Source organism: Pelophylax lessonae (genome assembly GCF_965119305.1).
Source record: "Pelophylax lessonae genome assembly, chromosome: 3".
Lineage (NCBI taxonomy): Eukaryota > Metazoa > Chordata > Amphibia > Anura > Ranidae > Pelophylax > Pelophylax lessonae.
In genome coordinates, this window is record NC_138770.1 from 665747360 (window position 1) to 665769299 (window position 21940).

General features: G+C 51.0%; 1 protein-coding gene across 1 annotated transcript in view; it reads left to right on the top strand.

The window, feature by feature from the left end:
- The window catches only part of DNPH1 (2'-deoxynucleoside 5'-phosphate N-hydrolase 1), a 35185-nt gene extending 13727 nt beyond the window's left edge, over window positions 1-21458 (top strand). Inside the window, exon 3 of the mRNA XM_082248870.1 lies at window positions 21296-21458. Coding sequence (XP_082104996.1) covers window positions 21296-21417 — 122 coding nt within the window. The 3' untranslated portion in view covers window positions 21418-21458. The remainder of the gene's footprint in view (window positions 1-21295) is intronic.
- Window positions 21459-21940: the final 482 nt, after the last annotated feature.

A 21940-nucleotide genomic window follows, 5' to 3' on the forward strand; every position in this document is an offset into this window, starting at 1 on the left:
ATCCGGGGGTAGGCACGCGGGGTCCCCTTTTGAAGCTGCTGGGCCGCCATTTTCTTGTAGCCTACATGTGCTCTGCATGGCGGCGGCCATCTTGGTACACCCAGCTCGTCTTGCTTGAGAGCTGAGCAGCTGTGGGTGTTACTGAGGGCGTGTGAGGGGGGCAGAGCCCCTCCCTAGACCCAGGAAGATCGCTCCACAAGACTTCCTGTCATGTAGACAGCGCTGAGAGCAGTCCTGTTTGAACTCTGGTGCATTGTGTGGTGAGCCTTTTGGGGGTCTCTTTTCTCTCTCTGCGGGGGTCTCGAAGCACGCTGTCTGACCACTAAGGGGCGCTGTAGCGCTGGGGGATTCTTAACAAAAAAAAAGTTTTTCTTTTATTTTTCAATTTTGTCATATTTTGCTGACGGGTTCCCCTGGTGTTGCCATGGACCCTGCTGCACATGTGTCCCCACCTGATCCTCTTGAGGTGGCCCTCCGATTCTCCGCTCACCATCGATGCGCTTTTGGCGGTCCTGGAGTCTTCTGTCCCGGGTGGAGGTGGCCTGTCAGGGAGGGGGGGGCTAAAAAGTGACCCCCGCCTACCCCTGTCTCGTCTGATGCCTCAGATTCTGATTCTGAGCCAGTCGCTGCTGCGGGTCCCTCCTCTGGGGCTGCTGTGTCGTGCCCCGTCTCCTCTGATAGTGAGGATGACCTTTCTGCCTCCGCCATAGCGCAAGACAAGGCGCTGGTGGACGCACTGATTGTGTCTGTCCAGGAGACCTTAAAACTGGAGGTTGCACCTGCGGATGCAGCTGATACGGAAATTGCCTTTGGCACTCGCAAGCCCTCCAGGGTGGTGAAGGTGTTCCCCTTTCCCAAATGCTTTGAGGATCTCATTAAAAAGGAGTGGGTCTGTCCAAAACGACCTCCTGGGATGCCCAAACGGATTGCTAGGCACTACCCGTTTGAAGAGTCCCTCCTTAAGAAATGGACGGTGCCACCTTCGGTGGATTCGCCGGTTTCCAGACTAAATAAGGCTACTGTCATCCCGTTGGAGGATTCCCCGTCCTTTCGGGATCCGGTTGATCGTAGGGCGGAATCTGTGTCCCGCTCCATATTCTCCCTGGCAGGGTCGGCCTTGAGGCCAGTGTTTACCATTGCTCTGGTTTCGCAAACGTTGACAGAATGGGCTAAGTTGTTATGCCGAGACCTGGAGGGGAGAAGTCTCCCCCCTGCCATGGCGGAGTTGCTGCAGGGGCTACAGTTTGTTTGTGACTCGACGCTGCTCCATTGCTGGGGCGCATATCGATCTCGGCGGTGGTCCTCCGGCGCATGCTATGGTTAAAGTGCTGGTCGGCGGATCAGGCTTCCAAAAAAGCCTTGACTGATCTCCCTTTTCAGGGGGATCGCCTGTTTGTTGCTACCTTGGATGAGATTATCAAGGGTCTCACTGGGGGCAAGAGCACCTTTTTATCACAGGCTACTAAGGGTAAGGAACCTCAACGCAGACGGGGACCTTCCTTTTCAGCTCACAAGAAGTTTTTTTGCTCCTCTGGGGCGGGTGACAAGGCGAAGCCCTCCAAAGCCCCCCCCCTCCCCCCCGGGGGGTTTCAAGAGACCCTGGTTTGGTAAGCAAAAATCCGGTCCTACCAGACCTGAGGATAAGACCACTTCAGCCTGAAGGTGCGCCCCCACCCATATCAGGGGTGGGGGGGGGGGCGTCTTCGCCGGTTCCCGGACCCGTGGCTCTCCAGAATTCAAGACAAATGGGTTCACGAGGTCATACGGTCAGGATACAAGATCGAATTTTGATCGCTTCCACCAGTGCGGTTCTTCCCTTCCAATATACGACTGTCCCCGGATCGCCTAAGGCTCTGTTGGGGGCAGTGAAGGACTTGATGCAACAAGGAGTGGTGGTTCTTGTTCCCTGTGGAGAACGTTTTCGGGGTTTTTACTCAAACCTGTTCACAGTGCCCAGGAAAGAGGGCAAGGTGCGTCCAATTCTGGACTTGAAGGCGCTCAATTGTTTTGTCTGGGTGCAAAAATTCAAGATGGAGTCCATTCGCACAGTGGTGGCCTCCCTGCATCAGGGGGATTTTCTAGTGTCCATAGACATCAAGGATGCCTATCTTCACATTCCCATTTACGCAGGACACCAGCGTTTTCTGCGCTTTGCTGTGGGAGAGAACCATTATCAGTTTGTGGCATTACCCTTTGGTCTCGCCTCTGCTCCCCGGGTCTTCACAAAGGTTTTGGCCCGTTCTGGTGCTGTTGCGGCAGCGGGGCATATCGGTTCTGGGCTACCTGGACGACCTCTTCCTCTGCGCGGAGTCTCCGCAGGCTCTGTTGTCAAACTTTGAAGTCACCATGATCTCTTTGGAAGAGTTTGGGTGGCTGGTGAACCTGCAGAAGTCATCCCTGGTTCCCGCCAGGAGGCTGGACTATCTGGGCCTGACTTTGGATGCGTCCTTGGCCAAAGTGTTTCTCCCTTAGGAGAAACTCCAGAAGATTCAGTCAAATGGCCGTCCCTTCGGACTTGCATGAGGGTTCTGGGACTGATGGTGGCATCTTTCGAGGCAGTACCTTTTGCTCAGTCTCATACGCGGATTCTCCAAAAGGAGATTCTTCTCAAATGGAACCGGAATCCCGATTCCCTAGACAACCGGATCCGGCTGAGCGGGCGGACCAGGGAGTCTCTGGTTTGGTGGCTTCGGTCTCCGATGCTCAGTCAGGGGAAGTCATTTCTTCCGATCTATTGGACGATTGTCACCACGGATGCCAGTTTATCCGGGTTCGGAGGGGTTCTCGGCAGGCTGTCTGCTCAGGGGCTCTGGTCCCTGGAAGAATACAGGTTGCCGATAAATGTATTGGAACTGAGAGCGATCAGGCTTTGCCTGGTTCCCTGAAACAAGCATCTTCGGGGCTGCCCGGTTCGGATTCAGTCAGACAATACCACGGCCGCGGCTTATGTCAATCACCAGGGGGGCACCAAGAGTGTTCTGGCGGCCGTGGAAGTGGCCGGCATTCTTCGTTGGGCGGAACGGTTTGTTACGGCTCTCTCCGCAGTTCACATTCCAGGCGTGGAAAATTGGCAGGCGGACTTTCTCAGCCGTCAGACCTTGGATCAAGGGGAATGGTCTCTTCATCCAGAGGTGTTTCACCAGTTGTGCCTTCGTTGGGGCACCCCGGATGTGGATCTTTTGGCATCTCGGCTCAACAGGAAGGTGCAGAGGTTTGTAGCCTGCTCCCGCGATCCTCTTGCGGACGCCACAGACGCACTAGTTGCTCCGTGGGGGCAGTATCAGCTGCTGTATGCCTTTCCTCCTCTCAAGTTGCTGCCGAAACTTCTTCGCAGGATAGAGTTGGAGGGAATTCCAGTCATCCTTGTGGCTCCGGACTGGCCTCGTCGGGCCTGGTACGCCGACTTGGTCAGGCTGGTCGCGGACGCTCATTGGCGACTTCCTCTCAGGGAGGATCTGCTGTCTCAGGGACCGAACTTCCATCCTGCTTTACGGTCGCTGGCTTTGACGGCTTGGCTTTTGAGAGCCAGGTGCTGAAGGACAGGGGTTTGTCTGCTTCAGTTATTCCTACTCTGATTAAAGCGAAGAAAGCGACTTCCAGAAAGATCTATCATCGCACATGGAAGTCTTGTATCGCATGGTGTGAGTCCCTCGGGGTTCCTCCACGTTCTTACTCGGTGGCTCGGATATTGGCCTTCCTGCAACGGGGGGTTGAGCAGAAGCTGGCCTTGAGCACTATCAAGGGTCAGGTTTCAGCATTGGCGATCTTCTTCCAGAGGCCACTGGCTACTCATTCTCTGGTGCGGAATTTCATCCAGGGGGTGCGGCACCTGGCTCCTCCTCCTCCCTTGCTGCCCTGGGATCTTAATTTAGTGTTGTCGGTTCTCCAGAAACCTCCCTTTGAAAATATTAGGGAGATTCCCTTGCTTACCTTATCCCAGAAGGTGGTCTTTTTGGTGGCTATCACTTCTGCACGCAGGGTGTCGGAACTGGCCGCGTTATCCTGTCGTTCACCATATCTGGTGGTTCATAGGGATAAGGTGGTTCTTCGTCCGAATCCATCCTTCCTTCCTAAGGTGGTTTCCGACTTTCACTTGAATGAGGATATTGTGTTACCTTCCCTGTGTCCTAAGCCCAGTCATCCTCGAGTTTGCGTTACACTCCTTGGATGTGGTTCGGGCGATCAGGGTGTATTTGGCTACTACTGACTTTTCGTAAGGCTGATTCACTTTTTGTGATCACGGATGGCCCTAGAAAGGGGTTGCCTGCGTCTGCCGCGACTATCTCCAGATGGATCAGACAGACGGTGGTGCAGGCTTATTCTATTAAGGGTCGGGTTCCTCCGTTCCCTGTTAAGGTGCACTCTACTCGAGTTCTTAGTGCTTCCTGGGCCTTCCGCCATCAGGCGTCGGTGCTTCAGGTTTGCAAGGCGGCTACCTGGTCGTCGGTTCATACCTTTACAAAATTTTATAAGGTTGTTGTGCTGGCATCGGCGGATGCCTCTTTCTGCCGCAAGGTTTTGCAGGCCGCTGTTTGAGGGGACCTTTGGTCTACCTCGGGGGTTTTGTTTTTTCAGGTGGGTCTCATCTGCTTAGTTCAATTGAGTCCTCTGTTTTTCTGGTTGGCTCTGTTTTGGCATTCTGGATTGGATTTTTTTCTGTTGTCCCAGTACCCGCCCCTCTATTTTTGAGTTGGGTTGGTATAAGTCTTTGACACTGCTTTGTTACATAACTGACATCCTATAGCGGGGAGAGAGAGGATATACCCCCTGGGACTGCCCATAGGTGTGGCCAGAACTTTTTTCCTGCCTAGTGTCCTACTCCTGTAGGGGGCAGTATAACCCTATGGATATCAAGATATGGATTCTGCGTCTGTCAATGAGCTTAAGAGAAAAGGATTTTACGGTAAGTCAAAAATCCATTTTTTTTTTTTTTCTTGCACTGCTAGCTTTTTATTTTGTTCCTGTGCCTAGTTAGTTGGATCTTCGGAAGACTACGGCGTTTGCGGAGCTGGGAGTCGGACTGGCCGTCCTGGTGCTCCAGGACAGGGGGCCTTATGGAATCGCAGCCCACCTTCGAGCGTTTAGCAGGCTATGCGTACGCCCTTGCCTCGCAAACGACCTGTCCCTGTCCTCAGGGACGAAAGCCCGCGAGGTGGCCACCTCGCTTGGACGTCTCAACCGCGGTTCTGTGCGTTGCTAGAGTCCTGCGTTTTTTGGCTGACGGCACCCCATCACCTGGGGTGGGAGGCTTCCCGTCGAGGAGAGGCCCCCACGCCATCTGGTACGGTAAGTACGTTCTGTGTGGGGCCTCTGTCGGGGGATGGCAGTCTGCTAGGTCTGTGGTATCCCCTCATGTCTGTGTTTTTGTGGGGAATATATCTGGCTATCAGCTTTATTCCTGCCTGAGGGGTCTATCAGTGTAGTCCTTAATAGCGGTGTATTGCGGTGGGATCGCCGTGCGATTTAAAGGGCCAGCGCCAAAAAAGTTCTTTTATGGAGTCCCAGGACAGCAAATTTCCCCCAGTTTTGGTGGATGATTCAGGCTCCTCTGAATCATCTACACTTACTGCTGCACTTGCAACTTTAGCCTCCAAGGTGGATCTTTTGATGGCTGAACGGGATTCTAGGAAAAGGCCTAGGTTTTCTCACTCTTCTGATTCTGAGTCTGACATGGTTGCCGAAGATGGTGTACCACTGGAGGGGTCTCATTCCTCCCAGTCTGAAGGGGAGGCGGAGGACGAGGAGGGGGGTGATTCCCCCCCCTGGGACGGCAAGAGGAACCTGCTGCTATGTCTGCGCTGATTACTGCTGTGAAAGATACACTACATTTGGAGGATGAGCCCAACCCTCCGGGTAAGCGGTCCTCTTTTGGGACCCGCAGATCCCAAAAAGCGGCGCAGGTGTTCCCTTGCCCCACTGAGTTTCACGAGACGGGGAATGAACAATGGTGCAATTTGATGCGCAATTTTGTGGTGCCTAAACGTTTTCAACTCCTTTGCGTCTCCTACAGATTCGCGCTGGTCTGTGGCCACTAAGGTGGATCACACGGTGTCCAGATTAAACAGGGCCACTCTGGTACCCACTGAGGATTCTCCGGTGTTCAGGGCCCCTACGGATAGGAGGTTGGAATCCCTTGCCCGCCGTGCCTATATGGTGGCGGGTTCCTTGCTGAAACCTATTTTCGCATCCGTCATGGTGTCTCAGGCTGTGGCAGACTGGACCAAGGTGCTTGGGCGCACCCTTGTGGCTGACTCTGCCCCCGCTACTACTTTGGAGATGGTGGACCAGATTAGTCAGGCGGTTATGTACCTGTGTGACGCGGCCTTAGATGAGGCCCCTTTAGCCGAGCGCCTGTCTGGTGTAGCGGTGCTTAACCGTCGCCTGGTTTGGCTAAAGAGCTGGTCGGCTGACCAGACTTCCAGGAAGACGGTGTCTGACATCCCTTATGCGGGGATTCGTCTTTTTGGGGAATCCCTGGACGAATTGGTTGGTTAAAGGAGTCACTGGGGGCAAGAGCACTCAGCTGCCCCAGAATCCTAAGGGTAAGTTCTTCCGCGGTAAGCGGCCCTTCCTTTAAACCGAACCAGGGGTCCTTTCGTGCTTTCAAAGCACAGGACAAGGGGAAACCCTTAAAAGGCCATGGTGGCAAGAGTAAGCCTTGGGCGGGCAAGTCAAAGGCCGCCCAGGCTGGAGCGGCGGCCCAGTCTGCCTCGACCTGAAGGGACGCCCTCACCCGTTCCAGGGGTGGAGGGACGTCTGCGCGGTTTTCTCGAACCTTGGCTGCTCCGGATGCCGGACAGGTGGGTTCAGGAAATCATTCGATCTGGTTATAAGATCGAATTCCTTTCGCGGCCAGCGGACAGGTTCTTTGCCTCAAATCTTCATTTGACCGCAGATCGTTTGCAAGATCTTCATCGGGCACTTCAGGATCTTCTCACCCAGGGGGTTATCATCCCGGTGCCACATCGGGACAGATTTCAGGGGTTTTACTTGAATCTGTTAACTGTGCCCAGAAAGGAGGGCAAGGTGCGTCCAATTCTGGACTTGAAAGCTCTAAACCGATTCGTGCGCGTTCACAAATTCTGCATGGAATCGCTCCACTCGGTGGTAGCCTCCTTGAGCCCAGGAGATTTCCTGGCTTCTATCGACCTCAAGGATGCGTATTTACACATCCCCATATTCGAGGGTCATCAGAGGAACCTCCGATTCGCAATCGCGGAGGCACACTTATCAGTTTGTGGCGTTACCTTTCGTTCTCACTTCGGCTCCGAGGGTGTTTACCAAAGTGCTGGCTCCTGTTTTGGCCCTGTTACGGGCACAGGGCATTGCGATCTTGGGATATCTGGATGATCTCCTGTTAAGGTCGAGTGCCAGTCAGAGCCTGCTGCGCGATCTGTCCACTACGGTTCAGATGCTCCAGGAGTTCGGGTGGACCATGAACGTTCAGAAGTCGACTTTGTCTCCTTCGGTTCGTCTCCCCTATTTGGGGATGGTCCTGGACTCCGCCCAAGCGAAGGTGTTTCTGCCGGAGGACAAGCTCCGGACCCTGCAGGACGAGGTCCGGTCCCTCAGGGACAACGAGTCCCAGTCGCTCAGGACCTGTATGCGGTCCCTGGGGTTGATGGTGTCAGCCTTCGAGGCGATACCGTTTGCACAATTTCACACGCGGTCTCTCCAGGCGGAGATACTGGCCAGATGGGACAGACTTCCTCAGTCCTGGGACTTGAGGGTATCTTTTGAGGCGCCAAACCAGAGTGGATCTTCTGTGGTGGCTCCAGTCTCCGGCCGTAGCGGAGGGGAAATCCTTCCGGCCATTGCTGTGGACGGTGATTACCACGGATGCCAGCCTGTTGGGCTGGGGTGGCGTTCTGGGCCCCTGTCTGCCCAGGGCACTTGGTCAGTGGAGGAATCCTCCCTGCCAATAAACATCTTGAAATTGAGAGCGATCAGGCTGTGCCTGCTCCATTGGTCGGATCGTCTTCGGAGCCGCCCTGTACGGGTGCAGATGGACAATGCCACTGCGGTGGCTTACATCAACCACCAAGGGAGCACCAGGAGTGCCCGGGCGACCCAGGAAGTGACCAGAATTCTGTCTTGGGCCGAGACACATGTCCCGGCGATTTCGGCAGTTCACATTCCGGGTGTGGAGAATTGGCAGGCCGATTTATCTGAGCCGCCAGACCCTGGACCAGGGGGAATGGTCCCTGCATCCGGAGGCGTTTCGAATGCTGTGTGCGAGATGGGGATCCCCGGATGTGGATCTGTTCGCGTCCCGGCTAAACAACAAGGTGGGAAGGTTCGTGGCAAGAATGTGCGATCCTCTGGCAGATGCCTCGGATGCGCTGGTGGTGCCTTGGCATCAGTATCGTCTGATATATGCCTTTCCCCCGATTCAGTTGTTGTCCTGCTTCCTTCGCAGGTTGGTCTCGGAACCGAAGTTGGTGATTCTGGTGGCCCCGGACTGGCCGTGCCCGTCTTGGTACGCGGACATCATTCAACTGGCCGTCGAGCCTCCATGGCGGCTACCGTTACGAGACGATCTACTGTCTAAGGAACCGATCTTCCATCCTGCTTTAGTCGCTGGTTCTGAGAGACGGGTCTCTCATCGAAGGTCATTCCTACCCTACTCACGGCTAGGAAGGCCTCGTCTGGTAAGATCTATTACCGTACCTGGAAGGCTTATTTTGTTTGGTGTGAATCCAGGGGCGTACCTCCTCACTCCTCGGTGGCGACGGTGTTGGCTTTCCTTCAAACTGGTGTGGACCAGCACCTTGCGTTGACCACGATTAAGGGCCAAATATCTGCACTGGCTGTCCTTTTTCAGCGCCCCTTGGCGTCTAACTCTTTGATTCGCACCTTTATTCAAGGTGTGCGTCATTTGGCCCCCCCTCGGAGGGCGCCTTTACCTCCCTGGGACTTGAACTTGGTTCCGTCCGTTTTGCAACGTCCTCCCTTTGAAAACATCAGGGAAATTTCTTTGCCTCTGCAGTCGCAAAAGGTTGCCTTTCTGGTGGCGATCACTTCTGCCCGCAGAGTGTCGGAATTGGCGGCCCTGTCTTGCCGCTCCCCTTACCTGGTGGTTCATAGGGATAAGGTGGTCCGACTCCTAACCAGTTCCTTCCTAAGGTGGTTACTGATTTTCACCTTAATGAGGACATTGTTTTGCCTTCGCTATGTGCGAATCCTAGGGAGTTTGCTTTACATTCCTTGGATGTTGTCCGGGTGATCAGGGTTTACCTGTCGTCCACTGAATCCTTTCGGAAGTCGGATTCTCTTTTTGTCCTTCCTGAGGGACCTCGGAAGGGTATGGCTCCGTCTGCGGCAACCATTTCTAAATGGATCAGACAGACGATTGTACAGGCCTATTCGCTTAGGGACCGGGCTCTGCCCTTCCCTGTCAAGGCGCACTCTACCAGAGCGGTGAGTGCGTCCTGGGCCTTCCAACATCCAGGCTTCGTGGTTCAGGTGTGCAAGGCTGCGACTTGGTCGTCGGTGCACACCTTTTCCAAATTTTACAAACTTTATGTTCTGGCATCAGCTGATGCCTCCTTTGGCCACAAAGTTCTCTGTGCGGCAGTGCCTTAAGTGGACCCTGGTTTTGCGGGTCCCTGGCTGTTGGGGTTGTTTTACCCTTGTTTATTTGCTTTCCTGGGTTGTTGCTCCAGTTGATCCCTTTTTTGTTGCCCAGAGGATTTACCTTTCTCTGACTTGGGTGCTGCGTTGCCTTTGTGACGGTTCCGTTTCCCACCCCTCATGTCTACACTGCTTTGGGACATCCCATTGGTGAAGACTGAATGAGTGGGCAGCGACTGTCGGAGGACGTAAGAGAAAACTGAATTTTTGTAAAATCTTACTGTAAAATTCCTTTCTCTGAGTCCTCTGACAGTCGCCGCCCCCGCCCCTCTATTGGGGTTCTTTTGGACTCTTAACTGCTTGCTACCAAACTGAGTTGGGAATGCTGATAGCAGGGGGGTATTGGACCAGTGGGACAGCCCCCATAGGTGTGTATCTGTAAATTACTTTGTTTTGAAGTCTTATGCCTAGCTTGCTCCTATGGATAAGAGGTCAATACCCATTGGTGAAGACTGAATGAGTGGGCTGCGACTGTCAAAGGACTCAGAGAAAGGAATTTTACGGTAAGATTCTACAAAAATTCAGTTTTTTCACATTCTGCTATGACATTCTGAAACTCACTACATATTTTTGGTAAAAAAAATCGCAATAAGCGTATTTTGATTGGTTAGCGCAAAAGTTACCGCGTCTACTAACTACGGAAAAGATTTGTCGTTTTTTTTTTTTTTTTTTTTTACTAGTAATGGCGGCACTCTGCGTTTTTTTTTTTTTTCTCGAGACTGCGACATTGCGGCGGACAGATTGGACCCCTGACTGATATTTTTGACACTTTTGGGGGGACCAGTGACGTTACTATAGTAATCAGTGCCAAAAATACGTACTGTTACTGTAATAATGACATTGGCAGGGAAGGGGTTAACATTATGGGCGATCAAGGGGTTAACTGAGCCTAGGGGAGTGATTCTAACTGTGGGGGGCGTGGCTTCTGAAATGACCATAGAGACATGTGATGCTTTATAGAAGGATCACATGCACTCTGTGATCATTCCAGGGAGAAGAACAGTCAGCTGTGTTTATAACAGCTGATCATTCTCTCAGCGAGGAACAATCGCGGGTGTCAGGCGGCAATCAGGGCCACTTGCCCGCTGCATCGGCTTCCCTGCTGACGAGTGGGGGCGGGAGCGTGTCGCACGCTCGCCCCCTAGCCTCCTGAGAGCAAGCGCCCTACATGTATGGCAATTCGCCTGGGAGCAGCTGCCTGCCGCAGTACATCTGTGGCGGGCGGTCATAAACTGGTTAAGGTGATAAAAACCGTCTGTTCCTCCGGAATCCCCCACCCCCTTTTCTTAGCAATCTCAAATCCTGCGACGCGGGGGGCAGGGCCGAGTCCCGCTGTCCTTGACGATGGAAGCAGCAGCGGGACTCAGGAGTAAGTCTGAATAGGTGCCCCCAGGGAAAATGGCTTTCTGTGGGGGCACTTGATAAGGAGGAGGAGCCTGGAGCGCCGGCGGGGGACCCCAGAAGAAGAGGATCGGGGCTGCTCTATGAAAAATCATTGCACAAAGCAGGTAAGTATAACATGTTTGTAACTGGAAGTGGATTGGTTTCTATGCAGAGCTGCACCAGATTTTGTACACACCAGTTTTAGTAAATCAACCCCAAAGTCTATGGCTGTATCAAGTGGTACTCCCTTTTATGACCCTATGCATTCAGGGATGTATGCCCAAAAAGCAGGTTTTCTGCGCCCTGGACCTTCATCCCTGAATGCATAGGGCTATACCCGCAAGTACGACTCGGTACAGCATTCAGAGCCATCCATCCAGAGCTTGCCATAGACTTTGGCTGGCTAAAGGCAGCAGGGCTAAATGCTGCACCGTTACCTCCCAGGTTCACTAAAACGCTGGGAAGCACGTTGTGAAGCTAGAAACCCCCCTATGCAAGGGGGCCTTGATCACTAAAATCTCATATGATCTTTAACCACTTGGTGTCTGCTCACTGGAGCACTACTGCGGCAAAGTGGCCCGATAACGTCTGGCGACGTAGACCTACGTCGCCAGACACTCCCCTATCTCGGCAGCGCACGTGCTGTATTCAGTCACAGCGGGAGTCGGGCCAGGGAAGGAGCAGCAGCGATTGCCGCTGCTCTTCCCCGATCTTCGGGGAATCGTGTCTGGAGATCCGCCCGCTTGTGTAAACAGAGCGGGCGGATCTCCTAAGTGACAAGAAGTGACAGATTGCAGGGTTCAGCATAGCTGAACATGCGATCTGTCCCTGTGACACTGTCACCTCCCCCCACACACGTTAGTAAGCACCAGGCATACATTAACCCCTCCCTCTCCAATAAAATTAACCCCTTCCCTGCCAGTGTCATTTTTACAGTAACAGTGCATATATAGCACTGATTACTGTAGTAATGTCACTGGTACCCCCAAAAGTGTCAAAAATGTCAGTCAAGGGTCCGATCTGTCCGTCGCAGTCCCGCAAAAAAAAAATCGCGGATCGCTGCCATTACTCGTTAAAAAAAAAAAAAAACCCAAAAATGACATCTTTCCCTTAGTAAACGCAATAACTTTTGCGCAAACCATTTAAAATATGCTTTATTGTGATTTTTTTTTTTACCAAACCTAGGTAGCAGAAAACAAATTGGCCAAAAATGTAAAAAAAAATTAGATTTTCTCTTACGTCCTCCGACAGTCGCCGCCATCTTCATATTCGTCACAATGGGGTATTAGACTTTGCTCCGTAGGAGTAGCTAGGCAACAGAATATGTCAATATTAAAGCTTTTAACATATCCCCACCCCAGGGGGTGGTCCCCTCAGTCTATACCCTCCTGCTTCCTGTTTCATACTTCAGTTTCAATGTCTAGCTTGTCAGGAGTAGCTGGATGTCTCTGTGCTGGGGCATTTTGTCTCAGCCTTTTCTCTATTCTTTTTTGATTTTTGTTTGAGTTTTTTCTCTCTCTTTACTTAGCTGTTATTTTTGTCAGCGTTAGTTAGTTCTTCTGATGAAGAGGATTCGTGCGGGCTGGGTCTCGGGCTGATCCCCCTGTTAGCAGGTTGTGGGTCAGTGGCTTCCCAGCCTGCCATCGAGCGTTCAGCCAGGTAACGCTCCTGGCGCAATGAACGACCCATCCCTGTTCGGTGCAGGGATGCTATGGTGAGGTGGCTACCTCACTGGACGCTGTGCGGTTTCTCAACCCCATTTTTTCTGCGTCCTGGATGCGACTCTCCCTGTCACATGTGCAGTGGCTTGTTCGCCTGTGCGGGTTCCCCACGCCATCTAGGAGGTAAGTGTATCTGTGTGGTGACCTGTCTGTCTGGGGGGTGTCAGTCTGGGACTGTGTAACCCTGCCTGTGTTCACACTGTTAAGTTCCCTATCTCTCTGGCTGCATGCTGTGGGCTGCGAGGAGGGGGGGATGTGCTGCACTATCTGTGTCAGACTGTGAATGTGTGAACGGCTGTGTGCTGTGGAGCATGTTTATATCATGTTTGGGGCACATTACAGCGACCGCTGCGGCGTTCCGCCATGTTTTAATACATGTGGTGTGTTTTCTCCACTTCACTGAGGTGGAGGAGCGGCGTTTTCAGCGCCAGACGGCGCCATTTTGGCAGCGCTCATTCCGGCCGCATGGTCTCACTGCGGGTGGCCATTTTCTTGTAGCCTTCCATAGGCTTTCATAGAGCGCCCTGTGTTGCATAGCTTCCTTTCCCGATCGAGGCAGCAGCAGCGGTGGTCTTTACAGGTTTTTACCTCCCTGTCCCTATTTCCTTGCCTGAGTTGAGTTTTTTCTCCCTGTGGGGGGTCAAACTTGTGCTAGTGTGTGTGTGCGGTGGGCAGCGCTCGCCGCGCTTGTTTAAGGGGCTGTTAACCCTTTATTCTCTGGCATGGTATTGGGGCAATGGATTCTCAGGAAATTTCCTAACACTTTGGTGGGTGACCAAGGGACTGCTGTTTCCCCCCCCCCCCAGGGGGGGGGGGGTTTGGCTGCGGTTGTGGCTAACATTGCTGCTCAGGTGAAAATGCTTGTGGCTGCTCGATCCACAAAACGGCCCAGAGTTTCAATTTCCTCTGATTCAGAGGGTGATGGTGATGGGGCTGCTATAGCTGGGGTCTCCTTATCAGGGTCCCGTTCCTCCCTGGATCTTGGGGGTCCGAGGTGGAGGCTGGGGTAGAAGGGGTGGATAATTCTCCCCCTGGCTCGCCTGAAGAGCTTGCACTCATGGATGAATTGATTGCTTCTATCAAGCAAACACTGCGTTTACAGGATGAACCATGTCCTCCTGCTGCCCTGGCAGCTTATGGGACGCAGAAAAGACGCATGACTTCGCAGGTCTTTCCTTGCACTGATGTTTTTCTGCGCGCTGTTAAGGAAAAATGGCGCAATATACGCCCAAGTATCCTTTCACGCCCGCTACTGATGAGCGGTGGTGTGTGCCACCTCCGGTAAATCACGCGGTGGCGGTTTTGAATAAGTCCACTGCGATTCCTGCAGAGGACACCCCGGTGTTCCGGGATGCTACGGACAGGAGGCTGGAGTCTCTTGCCCGTCATACTTACTCTATTACGGGTTCTATGCTAAAGGCTCTATTTGCTTCGCTTATGACAGCCCAGGCTGTCGCGAATTGGACGCAGGTACTCAGGCGCGTCCTGGTGGCTGATTCAGCCTCACCGGCGACATTGGATATGGTGGATCAAATCCATCAGGGTGTCATGTATTTGTGTGATGCGGACTTGGATATAGTACCGTTGGCTGCACGTGTTCACAGTGTGGCGGTATTGTCTCGCCGCCTGGTTTGGTTGCGGTGTTGGTCTGTGGACCAATCTTCGCGCAAGACCTTAGCCAATCTGTCCTATGATGGATCTCGCCTTTTTTTTGGAGAATCCTTGGATACACTGATAAAGGGGATCACGGGTGGTAGGAGCACGCTCTTGCCCCAATCCCGCAAGGCTAAGGTTGCTCATGGTAAGAAGCATGCTTCTTTTAGGCCCTCTCGGGGGTCCTTTCGTGCCTTTCGGGTGCACTATAAGGGCAAGCCGTTCAAAGGTCAAGGCTCCCAAAAGAAGCCGTGGTCAGGTTACCAGAAGTCCAGCCAGTCCGGACCCGCTGCCAATAGCAATGTGGCCTGCAGGGGCGCCCTCACCCAGTTCTGGGGTGGGGGGACGCTTGCTCGGTTTTTCTTCAACCCTGGTTGGCCCGTGTTTGGGACAGGTGGGTTCAGGAAATTGTTCGTTCTGGCTACAAGATCGAGTTTTCTCTCTCGGCCGGAGAGCAGGTTTTTTTCCTTCAGGAGGTTCCGGTGCCTCATCGGGACAGATTTCAGGGGTTTCTCTTCCAATCTGTTCACTGTGCCCAGGAAGGAGGGCAGGGTACGTCCAATTCTGGACTTACAGGCTCTGACCCGCTTTGTGCGGGTTCGCTAGTTCCGCATGGAATCCCTGCGGTCGGTGGTGGCTGCCCTGGTTCCGGGGGAATTCATGGCTTCCATCGACTTGAAGGATGCGTGCCTTCACATCCCGTTTTTCGAGGGTCACCAGAGGTACCTTCGATTCGCCATTGCGGAGGATCACTACCAATTCGTGGCGTTACCTTTTGGTCTCGCTTCAGCTCCACGGTTTTTCGCCAAGGTGCTTGCACCGGTTTCTGGTTTGTTGGGAGCCCAGGGCATCCCTGTCCTGGGGTATCTGGAAGATATTCTGGTTCGGTCTGCGACCAGCCAGGGTCTGGAGGAGGACCTGTCCATCACGATGCTGACTCTACAGGAGTTTGGTTGGACGATGATTTTCCAAAGTCGACGCTGTGTTTGTCGATTCGTCTTCCCTACCTGGGAATGATTCTGGACTCGGTCCGGGCGAAGATCTTCCTACTAGACGACAAACTCAGGACTCTTCAGGAAGAAGTCAGGTCCCTTAGGGACATTCCGTGCTCGTCACTCCGGATGCGCTTGAGTTGTCTGGGATTGATGGTCTCGGCCTTCGAGACGATTCCCTTCGCCCAGTTTCACACGCGGGGTCTCCAAGCGGAGATCCTGTCCAGGTGGGACGGGCGACCGCAATCTCTGGATCTCCAGATTTCGTTGGGCCATCGCACCAGAAGGGACCTTCTGTGGTGGCTCCAGTCCCCGGCGGTGTCGGGGGACAAGTCTTTTCGTCCTCTCTAATGGACGGTGGTCACCTCGGATGCCAGCCTGTCGGGCTGGGGTGGTGTTCTGGGCGTTCTGTCCGCCCAGGGAACTTGGTCGGAGGAGGTTTCCTCCCTTCCGATCAACATTCTGGAATTGCGTGCGGTGAATCTCTGCCTTCACCATTGGCCGGACGGGCTGCAGGGCTGTCCGGTTCGGGTGCAGACGGACAATGCCACGGCGGTGGCTTACGTCAATTGCCAAGGGGGCACCAAGAGAGCCCGAGCGGCTCGGGAAGTGGCCGACATTCTGTCTTGGGCCGAGACACACGTCCCGGCGATATCGGCGGTTCACATTCCGGGGGTGGAGAACTGGCAGGCGGATTATCTGAAGCCGACAGTCCCCGGACCAGGGGGAATGGTCCTTCCACCCGGATGTCTTCCAGATGTGGTGCGCGAAGTGGGGTCTTCCGGAGGTAGACCTGTTCGCGTCTCATCTAAACAGCATGGTGAAAAGGCTTTGTGGCAAGGCCGCGCGATCCTCGGGCAGACGCGTCGGTAGCTCCGTGGCATCAGTACCGACTGATGTATGCGTTTTCACCGTTTCAATGGCTGTCCAGGTTCCTTCGCAGGTTGAACTCGGAACCAGAACACAGTGTTTTTTGTGGCACCGGACTGGCCTCGCCGGTCCTGGTACGCAGACCTCGTGCATTTGGCGGTCGACGCCCCGTGGCGTCTGCCTCTTCGAGAAGATCTCCGGTCTCTATATTCCATCCTGCTTGAAGAGGACGGGAGAGGTGTGTTATGGTGAGGAGCGATCTCTTATAGGACGTCACATCGGGAGCGGATCGCCGGGAAGGATGGATATCCAGAGCTGTGTGCAGTACTAAAAGCCAAGTTTGGCTCACTGGAGGACCCCGGAAGCAACCGACCATTCTTCCTCAAGTACAGGTCGTATACTTAGGGGCGACATCTAGTGGATGTACAAAAGAATTGCAACCCCATTTTTTATCTATTTCTTTCTCTCATATAACCTGTTACTTTTCACATAAGTGGCAACAAAACGCCACGCATAGCACGGATAAATTTATGTTCACTGTTTTCATGTATTTTAATCACTGGTTTATTTATGAATTTTAATTTAATTTGCTGAAATTATTAACGGCCATCATGAAATAAACGCACATTGGGAACTTATTGTTTCATACTCCTTGAGTATATGCAACACAGCACTTGCACTTTACAAAGTTGCACCTCATGGGCCCAGGTTAATAATCAGCTAACTTGGTCACACCACAAACCACTAGTGCACTTTATTTCAAACCAATGATTTTTATGACACATTTTTACTTTATTGGCACTTTATTTTTTGGCACATATAACAAGCACTTATTCACTTTAAGGTAGCGCCGTTACAACCTCCTTTTATATATATTTCACACTTTAACCCCTTGAGGGTTCGGTTGTTGGCAGCTTACACCTTCACCACTGTCTAAGGTCTTTACTCCATAGCGCTGGTCACCCCTACCTTTCTAACATTAAAATAGTGCCTGCTCCTCCTGCCGTGAAGGTCCGTATTTGCTGTCCCTATCTTCCGTTTGTGTTGTCCCACTGCCAGTGCACAGGCCTGTTCCACTGCTGTTGCCATCAGGAACCCCACCCTGAGAAATGCCATTGGTACACCACTGAGATGTAACCAAGTATAAAGGCCCATTCACACTAGGAACTGCATGTGAATCGCACAGGAAGACTGATTCACATGAAGTGCGATTTTGGACTAAAATTGCACCACAACAGACTGCAACTGAATCGCATTGTACTTTTATGTACCATACGATCCGGTGCGGGCAAGCGCACTGTGTTTGCAAAATTGTTAACTTTGCACTGACACCAGCTGCAGATTGCAAGGGCAATGCGATTGGAATGTGGTGTGGTTTCTCGCTTGGCATTCTGGTGTGGTGAGTGTATAAAAAAACACATAAATACTCATCGGTGTGATGCTGCAGCGGTCTCCTGGCGGCTCAAAGCCTCAGAACTGAGTGATCGCATGACTGTTGAATGCTCAGTTCTCGATTAGCTCTAAACGTAGTGTTGACCGTCAGTCACTGCTCTCTGCTCTGCCCCTCCAGTGTTTGCTGTAGAGGGGCAAGGCACAGCTGGCTTCAGCTCTCAGCCACACGCTAATGGGCCATACACACTATAACATTGTTTCTAGATTTTTTTCCTTTAAATTTACCAAAACCATATAATCTGAGGTCAAATCCAAACGCTTTCAATTTGTATGCAATCAGGCAGGCCCTTGCACTGCATTGTTGAAGGTAAAGCCTCGTACACACGCACCGATTGTTGGCCGACCGATCGGCCGACTTTTGTCCAGTGTTGGTTGAAATGTGCTCTAGACTGCACACAAATGTTTTTGGCCAACAACAACCAACTTCAGAAGTGATGTCATGTGATGGTTTACTTTCCGTGTGTTTTTTCTTCTCTGAGCATGCCCAGTCTTGCTCATCTGATTTTTGTCTGCCGAAATCTGTTCTGACTGAGGAACAATCGGCCGTTCTGTTGACGGCCAACAAAAATTTTATAGCATGCACACCAGATTTTGTTTGGCCGAAAAGTCGCAGTCGGTTGTCGGAAGCATCATACTAACAAGCCGACAATCGGCTGATTGGACGTTGGCCGAAAATTTATGGCCAACAATCGGTGCGTGTGTACGAGGCTTTAATCTAAATTAAATCTAACAACAAAAGTTGTATAGTGCGTATCCAGCTTAAGATCCGGACCCATCTGTCAAACAGGCAGCTGGGTGGATCCCGACAATATGGTCGGAAACCTTTCCAAAAATCCTAGCCCTCTGTGATGTCTCCAGATTCTGGGTCAAAGGAGAGAAAAAGTGAGTGCACTCCTGTGACCTAAAAAAAGAGAAGTATGACCAAAAAAAGCTTTGCCCATACTTTGACTTTTTTTTTTTAAATTTAAAAGTAATCATCTGACACCCAGAGCAAACCAAAAGTCTACTTTTTTAAAGAGGTTCTTCACAGTAGTGATAATATATATAATCTCCTGTAGTTGCTGACTTTTAATAACAGGGCACTCACCTGGCAAACCACGCTCTGTGAATGGACCTGTGACATCTCCCAGAAGACAGCGGAGTGAGGGAGCCTTTCGCTCTTATCTTTTCCGGTGGTGGTCAATATATGTGAATAAAATTATTGAATTTTACATTTAAGTCTTTTCAAGTGGTGATCAGGTGCAAAGTGACCTTTTTGAAAACGTCACAGGAAGTGACGAAACGCGTCAAGGTTGTGGAACGCACGTCAGCACGCTACGCACCACGTGGAACGCAAGCTGGAACACTCCGCTTGCCACTCTGCTAGGAGGTGGTTGTAAGCGGTTTCTTTGCCTGCAAACTTGGAGTTTGAGTCTTTCTTCGCTCCGATTTTTATGAATATTTGATGAATAAACTTTTAAAACGATAATACACGATCTGGAGCCTTTCTTTTAACCCCATATCCTGAGGATCGGGTAAGGAGGAACCTAACCTGTATCCCACCAGGATCATCCACAAAGGGGATCCCCAATCCAGCCTGAACGGCCTCCAAGCGCTGTAGGTCCTAGTGCTATACAGCACATAGGACCCAACAATTCTGGTAAGTCCTTTATTTCTACCACAAGCCACAGGAAAAGAGGAATCCACGTCACAAACTTTTATTTATTGAGCACGAAGCACTTTGCCCCAGATCACCACTTGAAAAGACTTTATTGAATTTTACATTTATTTTATTCACATATATTGACCACCACCGGAAAAGACTTGTTTATCTATCAATTTCTTGGAACTTTTTATTAATTTTCATATGTTCAATTGATTTGTATTTTCACTTGTACTGTAAAGATAAGTTTTCAACATTGTTCACATACATTAAGATAATTTTTTTGAGGCAAGCGCTGTATATAGCCTAGGCTATTTTTCTATCATCCATTTAACCACTTTACCACTGCTCACTGGAGCTCTACTGCGGCAAAGTGGCTCGATAACATCTGGCGACGTAGACCTACGTCGCCAGACATTCCCCTCTCTCAGCGGCACGTGCCACCGGAGGCTCGCTCCCGCTGTATTCAGTCACAGCGGGAGTCGGACCAGGGGAATAGCGGCGGTGATCACTGCTGCTCTTCCCCGATCGTCGGGGAATCGAGTGTGGAGATCCGCCGCTTGTGTAAACAAAGCGGGCGGATCTCCTAAGTGACAGGCAGGGTCAGATTGCAGGGTTCAGCATAGCTGAACCTGTGATCTGTCCCTGTGTCACTCAGTCACCTCCCCCCCCACACGTCAGTAAGCACCAGGCATACATTAACCCCTCCCTCTCCAATAAAATTAACCCCTTCCCTGCCAGTGTCATTTTTACAGTAACAGTGCATATGTATAGCACTGATTACTGTAGTAATGTCACTGGTACCCCCAAAAATGTCAGTCAAGGGTCCAATCTGTCTGCCACAATGTCGCAGTCCTGCAAAAAAAATCGCAGATCGCCGCCATTACTCGTTAAAAAAAACACCAAAAACTACAAATCTTTCCCTTAGTTAGTAAACGCAATAACTTTTGCGCAAACCAATCAAAATACGCTTATTGCGATATTTTTGGTAGAAAAAAAAAAAAAATGTAGCAGAAAACAAATTGGCCTAAAATGATAAATAATCTTGATTTTTATATTTTTTGGGGGGGGGGGGGGGGGGGAATTTCATATAAAAGAAATGTGAAAAATATTGTTATTTTTTTTTCAAAATTGTCACTTCTTTTTTTGTTTATAGCGCAAAAAGTAAAAATTGCACAGGTGATCAAATACCACCAAAAGAAAGCTCTTTTTGTGGGAATAAAAGGACGTCAATTTTGTTTGGGTACAGCGTTGCATGACCGCGCAATTGTCAGTTAAAGTCGCACAGTACCGAATCGCAAAACGTGGCCCAGACGTAAGACAGCAAAATCCTCCGGTGGTATAGTGGTTAAACCTACAGCTGCTGCCACACAATATATATTTTTATATTGTATTTCTAATTACACACCTTTTTATACTTTTATATTTAATCAAAACCTTTTCCGAGGCGCGGGGAGATGCACTAGTATAGTGTTTATCTTTTGTTCTATTTTCGATCTTATCGCCTAGGTAATAGCCACTTCCCCTCCACTCTAATCCTCCCAAAAAAAAAAAAAAAAATGAAGGGGGAAAGGAGCTAAATCAGAATTTCCTCTTTTGGGTGAAGTTCCCATTTAAGATGAAATACCCTTTTCTACAGGTCAGGCGTAATAGCACTATAGCTTATGGATATCTTCAGGCAAACTAACCACTGCAATGTCCGGGAGGGTCCTCTTTATGCTGTACACAACCCCTGAGAGCCACCAAGTCCTTATCACAGGGGAAGTGTGGGTGCCTGGCAGGTGGCTGTAGGCCACATGGGCTTATATGAATGTCTGTAGCTAGCTGAGAGTGCTATCCTTCATTCTCTCTGCAGAGTTTTTTATATAAACGAGAATCGCCTGAACTGCAGATGTTCTTGTATCCCATTTCCATTCTCTAGAATCACGTTGTGCTTCTTCTATTTACAGTACTGTCTGCAATGATTCGGGGTGCACACGATGGACACTCGTTCCTGGTTAGGGACTACGAGTCTGAGGAAATGGAAGGAATCCTCTCGGAATACTTTACTGTCACCTTCCCATCATTGTAACTCAATACATTGTGTGATGTAATAAAAGTTTTTATTTTTTTCTGTCTTTTCTTCTTTTTATGTATGTTTCATCATGAATGCGAAGAATGGCAGGTCATTATTCTAATACGCTTGTTCACGGGTTAAGCAGAATCTCCCTGTAAATCAGATAAGTGGTCTGACTGAGGCTCAGCACCCACTCCTGATTGGTTTGTCTGTACAGTACATGGCTGAATTATCCTATATGATTTATTGACCACCCAATGTCCTAGGCTAACTTAAAAATTATAGAGGGCCTTCAAGTGCAGCCCCTGACTGAGGACTGCGTTTGTGGGTTCAGGTTCATTGGGTCAAGGTAGGAAGCCCTTTTGAATGAGCTGTAATGCACCTCAATGCCCAACAATTTTGATCCTGATGTGTTTTTTTTGCAGTGTACTACAATGCACATTGTAGAGAATGCAAGTAAAATAAGCCCCAACATTGGTGCCAGTGGCATTAAAATGAACCCTCGCTGTTGGTGACACCCATTATTTGTGTCAGTGGG